Source organism: Olea europaea, unplaced genomic scaffold (assembly GCF_002742605.1).
Source record: "Olea europaea var. sylvestris unplaced genomic scaffold, O_europaea_v1 scaffold3130, whole genome shotgun sequence".
Classification (NCBI taxonomy): Eukaryota; Viridiplantae; Streptophyta; class Magnoliopsida; order Lamiales; family Oleaceae; genus Olea; species Olea europaea.
Window position 1 is genome coordinate 89,137 of NW_019250074.1, and position 6,277 is coordinate 95,413.

General features: G+C 35.4%; 1 protein-coding gene across 1 annotated transcript; it reads right to left on the reverse strand.

Moving 5' to 3' along the window:
• Positions 1-3,481: 3,481 nt before the first annotated feature.
• LOC111385342 (expansin-A8-like) lies at positions 3,482-5,639 on the reverse strand. The gene is made up of 3 exons (XM_023009724.1): positions 5,368-5,639; positions 4,746-5,058; positions 3,482-4,124 (listed from the first exon to the last, which is right to left on the reverse strand). The coding sequence occupies exons 1-3, from the start codon at positions 5,507-5,509 to the stop codon at positions 3,821-3,823; spliced, it is 759 nt and encodes a 252-aa protein (XP_022865492.1). The 5' UTR covers positions 5,510-5,639; the 3' UTR covers positions 3,482-3,820.
• Positions 5,640-6,277: the final 638 nt, after the last annotated feature.

Genomic DNA, 6,277 nt, shown 5'->3' on the forward strand with positions numbered 1-6,277 from the left:
ACTTCAATAGGCTTAACCTTTTCTCATAAACTTTATGGTCATTTTGGAATGAGTCTCGGCAGAATGTTTTATTCTATATTATCCTCAAATTAGTACCAACCTTGTTGATGATATTATCATCGGCGGTTTCATAACTGAGCTTTCATTCATGCAACTCTTTTTTTGAGTCAGTTCTCTTTAACAATGCATTTATGGCTTGCTTAGTCAATATTACTTGTCAACCCTAAACCACTGATTGCGTGTTGAACTGGATACCAAGTACTCTGCAATACTTTATATGTCTTCTAAATACTTACATAAGGCTCCAGAATTCTTCTCTTGATGATGGGTCAAGGCGCCAAAACACATTAGTCTTACTATTTACTTGGAGGTGAGGACAATCACCACTAGGCCAAGTTCATCTAAATCAGAGTTGCATCTGTGTTTTCATAATGTTATTACATTTCCTATTATAGAAATCAAATTTTCTGCTTTGATGGTTTTATTCGAATGGTACTTCTTCTTTTGAATCAAAGAAGAATTGACACCTGATATGGAACAGAAGAGAGAACCAGATATCAGTATCTATTTTATCCTTATTTATATATTTTTTCAATATAGAGAGAAAGAGATGATAATAACAAAATTTTTCTGTGCACTTGACTCATAGCCCCCGTTTGAGCCCCATTAATTTTCATTACATTACATTTCATTTTTCTCTCTCCTATTTTCAACCACACAATTTTCAATAAAATAATATGACACGTAAATCGAAAAATTTTCCTTCTTTTTCAACCACTCATTTTCAAAAAAATACTATTCCATCCATTAATTTTTCCACATAATGGGGGCCAAACAGGGGCATAATGTCAAATGACAAAAGTATCTAAACTCACCTTTTGTGGGAGTGGATCAACATATTGAGGTGTTGATTTAGCTGCTTTCATTTTTTATGTGACTGATTTAACAAAACAATAAATGCATGTGTAACTTTCTTATCAATTGCAACTTTATTGAATGGCTCCAGATAAAGAGACGGTATATTATATCTCTAAAACTTGCAGGTGGTGATTGCTTTGTGGCTTTTGTCCGTCATTGGTAGCCTGATATCTTTCTTCACTCTCTTATACATAGGTATATAAATTCATCATTCGGTCTTTTGACTTCTCTTGTACCATGCCTTTTACTAATGACTTTCGTGCATTGTGCTGTTCTTTCATCTGTGGGGTCATTTACTTATATTAACAAATTGCTTGTGCCATGCCTGATGTTATTGGTATGAAATATTGAGCTCATGCAGTCAAATCCAGTTCCCAGCATAGCTTTTGAAAAAGGATTCAGTTAAAACTACGCAAGTTGAAAAATTAGGGCTCAGTTAAAAAAAAGTGGAGGAGCAGGGTGTTCGGATGTGCGTATATGTGTGTATACTCGGTGTTCCTTTTTAGGTCTTAGTTTTCTTGTTTTAACAGAGGTCTCGTTCCTTTCAGTTTCTCATCTTCTTTGGTTTGGTTGGGAGATGTATAGCTTGCTTTGAAGTCGCATATAGAAAAGCAAGACCAAAAGAGTCTTAGGATATGAAATATGATGTTGAAAATTTATGGGTTCGAGATCATCTCTTTCCACTATTGTAGATAGGATCCTATTAACCGACCCTAAGGCGGTCTGGAACCTAGTGTTTAGCAAAGTGGGTATTGAATTTTTAATTTTTTTGGGGTTGGGGGGTATTGTGGATCTAATGGTGTCTAGTACTTATAGTTTCACATGACATTACATTATTTGTGGGTAAAGAGTCCTTTACAAAGGATAAAGTAGACCTTAACTGCGTTTATATTTAGCCCCTGTTTGGTTCAACCAAAAAATTGGATTAAAATTTAAGTCAAAGTGAACAATAAATTTTAACCACACATTTTATAAGACTTACAACTTTTATCAAAATCTACTAAAAATCTAATGTTTATCTAAACCAAACAGGGGCTTAATCTTCGCTGCAACTTCAACTTGTGCGAGGGTGTAACATAACTTAACCCTACACGCTTTAAGCATGTTTGGGGTACTACTGTGTCTCTGACTGGTAATGTGACTTGGTAATGTCGACTGCATTTGGCTTGCTACTGATATATATATATATATAACGATTAAATCCCTTTTGTTGTGATCTCTTACAATTTTTCCAACGCGTTGCAGGAATCGTCATTTCTATCACAGTTCCAGCTTTGTACAATAAATTTGAAGATCGTGTGGATCGATATGCTGGTATGATCCACCAAAAGTTTTCAAAGCATTATAAAATTGTCGATGAAAGTGTAATTAGTAGATTATCTAGGAATCTGTCCAAGGAAAAGGATCCTTAATTCCAATTAGGCGCTCTATGATAAAGCAAATCGTCTTTTCTTTTAATCGTTTTCTTTTCTTTTTTTCAATGGCACCTTTTAATCATGCTCTCTTCAGATTTCTAGCTGGACGTAAAACCAGAGGATCAGTATTGTAGCAAACAAGAACCTTTTTTTTTTCTTTTTTTTTTGTGTGCGTGTGTGTTTGTGTTCACTGGTCTTGAAATCTTTTTGTGGAGTTATATCTGTGATTATTTTTCTGTTTTTGTAATGAAAAACATCTAGTGACCTTACCATAAAATAAACAATGGTATCCTAATAAGGTGAAATTGAATAATGCCAACTAGCATCCACCCATTGGTGCTAGAATATTAGTATAGTTGGTATGATAAAATAAATCCAATTAAAGTTAAATTAAATTAAATGTTAATTATAACTACATTGTAATTGTTTTGAAAAATGTTAATAACCTTTTCTTGACCCGTTAGTTTGCATATCTAGAGTAAATAAATAGACATCGAATATTCTCAACATTGACTAGTGTATACTCAAGACAAATCTAATCGTTAGTTGATGTTCTCGAGGCTTGAGGTTTCGGATTGTTCGGGGCACGACAAGACTGGCATTACTTTACTTTTGCAAGCTTGATTGATACGTGTGCTCTCAAGGGCTTGAGGTGTCGAATTGTGTAGAACACGAAGAGAATGGATACAACTTTACTTGTGCAAGCTTGATCGACAGGTGGACTCTATATATGGGATTAGGGGTTGTTTTCTCCCCCTTCCCTCATGTCTAGATCATCTGTGAATATGTTGGGTTGGGTCCCAAGAGATTTGTCTTGGCAATTTTTAGTAGACGTGGTTAAGATTAGACGTACAAAATGGTCGGGCCACCCAAGTTTGAATCAATTCAGCCATGTTTGGGCATTACATGGCTGTCTTGGATTGACTTGGCTTTTTAGACTGGTCATGTTTAGTTTGGATTAGTATCCCCGTGATGTACGTGATCAAAGATGACTGAGAATGAAGGTAGGAAAACAAGATTTGGATAGGTTTGGCTGGGCGATCTTATAGGAGGATAAGTCGTACAACCTAAACTACTGACGCTACATGTTATAGGGCACTCGTTTAACATGTGTAATCAGAATATGCTAATATTAGAAGGCAAATACGTCATACATAAGTTGCTCGAAGTTCAGATTTTGCATTGAATAAGATTTTTACTTACAAACTTATATGATATTTAGGTGGCTTCATTCAATCTTTGCCACCATTTGAATTATATATATGGAAAAAAAAAAAAAAAACAAACAAACAAACAATAACTATAAAAACTATGATAAGTAGGCTTATGCGGGTGCTATCCAGCCACCACATCATTAGAGGTACTTGTCATAGACTTGACTTGTCCAAATCATGACATATTCCGGCAACCCATCTTGACTAATACCAAACTTAATCTTTAAAGTCGAATTTTTTCCAAATGTTTCTATGAATTTTCAATTAACGGAACTAAAATTGCCCGCCTTGGAATGTTTGTCCGAATTGCCAACCAGCTGGGACGACATTGCCACTAGTGATTGTCCTTCCATCACTTGCGGTGACTTGAAACGAGAGGCTTTGGCCGTTCAAATAGGAATTGCTCTGCCAATTTTGGCCCCAATTTCTTGACATTTGTTGCCATCCTGTTTTTGAACCCTTGATTGATACTGAATGTACGTCACCCACACCACCAACATTGGTTATCAACACAAGGTTGAAGTAGGAATGACCATTTATTGTGAACTTTATTCCTCCCTTCTTTACGCAGGGCACCCTATAAACACCAATAAACAATGTTTCAGCAAGAAATCTTCAAAACTTGACCAATATAGGCAATAGTTGACGGTAAGATCTACAAAATTGTTTATTTTAATTTCTCTTTCTTCACCAAAGATTTTGTATATTATAGTGTAGTCTCTCGAAGTATGTTGCAGAAACCTTAATTTTTGGATTTCCCAGTTGATTCGTAAAGATACGAATGTATAAGTTGGTAATGTCAAAATAAGTTGATTCATTCATAGTATGAGGTTTAGTCAAAATAAGCTAGCCCGCTACATCAAGATTAGGAAAAGTGTGGTGCCTAAGTAAAAGTTGAAAGACCGTATCTTGTTTATCTCATCTCTGAATCTGCGTAAAGTATCAATTTTTTTAATATATTAAACGCACGTTTGAGCCTCATTTTTTGTTAAAAATGTATTTTGCAATAGTAAATTGGTAGAAAATATGTGGTTAAAAAATAAAGAAAAGTTTTGAGTTTGTACGTAGTATTATTTTCTTTTCAACGAAAGATGCACTAAATTTTACTCTCGAACTTGATTTTGAGTGAATTTGCTTGTGCAGAAATGTGAAGTAAACACTAGAATAGTGCAAACTAACAATTGATTAAAATTCTGACCTTCGGAAAGAAACCGGAACAATTCCAGCACGGTATTGAGCAATTTGCAAGAAAGCCGGTTCAGCCAAATCAAAGTGCTGACGGGGCGGATTGCACCACCCGCCGTTGTCGTTCGGCAGAGATGGGTTGGGAGGGCAAAAATTTGTTGCTGTGACTGTAATGGTTCCCGAGAGGCACCATTTGGGGTCACCGTTGCAAGTTAACTCGTAGCACGCGCCACAAGTTAACCCATTGTTAAATAGAGCAGTACTTAGTGCTGCAGTGTTTGTGCCATAACCTTGGCTGTACAGGTTTCCATATCCACAGGCACCCCCTGTAACATCATTTGTTAGAATAATTCTTCGACGATTAGAGAGAGAGAGACTCAATAGACTCAGAATTTCATGCCTGATAATGTTAAAATTTAGTGTCGATTAAGTATAAAAATACTAATAGGACTTGGACTACCTCTGTTAATAAGATTGATGTTTTATAATGAAACACGAGTTTTAATAATGTTCAATGATCACACTAGTCTACGTTTAGTACACATTATTGGATAGAACGGCTCAATTTTAAAATTACATCTATTGTCTAGTAGATATACCAAGCATTCTCGAGTAGAAACGAAGAAAAAGCATACCCATTGTGCCGGACGCATCGCCTCCACCATAGAAGGTAGCATGAGCAGTCTGCCATCCTCCATAGTCACCATACACTCCTTGAAGGCAAAAGTTGAAGAAGAAAAGTACAAGAGAAAACATGGATACTGCAGGGATAGCCATTGAGAAACACAATAAAATGTAGTTTAAAGAGAGAAGGGGATTGAAGAGGTGAGTACAAAAATGGGAGTACTGAGTGAGTATTTATATAGAAAAATGGAAGATAGCATAGCAGAAAGTGACAAGTTAGCAGAATTAAGGGCTGAGAACCACGAGAAACGGAAAAATCAAAATTTGTTTAAGTCATAACACAAAGATGAAGAGAGAGTGCACATGCATTTGTTCCAACTTGAACTACCAACTGATAATCTGATATTGACCCTGTAACCACATGAATTTTTCAACTGTTTTCTTATTTTCTTGTTTCTGTATTCCCATTTTTTTATTTCATTAATTTGATTGGATGTCAAAATCAAGGATAAATATTTTTCTTGATTGCATGAAATTGCGCCTTGGCATATGTAGCTAATGTGGAATATTGGCTGCATTTGACAATGGAGATTATGGGGTTTTGGATGTCTATCTAAAGTCAAGTCAAGTTGCAACTACTTAAACAACCTAGATGTAAAATACTGCGAATGAGTCTGTAAAATTAGAGACTCGACTCAAAGTGACTAGTTTGGTGGAAGCACTCCTTTATTGTGAAACTTTCACGTATCGAACGTGTGAATGAAAAATGAATTGAAATGTAATGTAATGAATAATGAAATAGATGGCAATCTATGCTTATATTGGTATTTATAAATTGTTCTTACACTCAACTCGTTTATTAAGTGAGTTTTTGGTTTAGATAAAAATCATATTTTTAATAGATTTTGATGGGATCTGAGT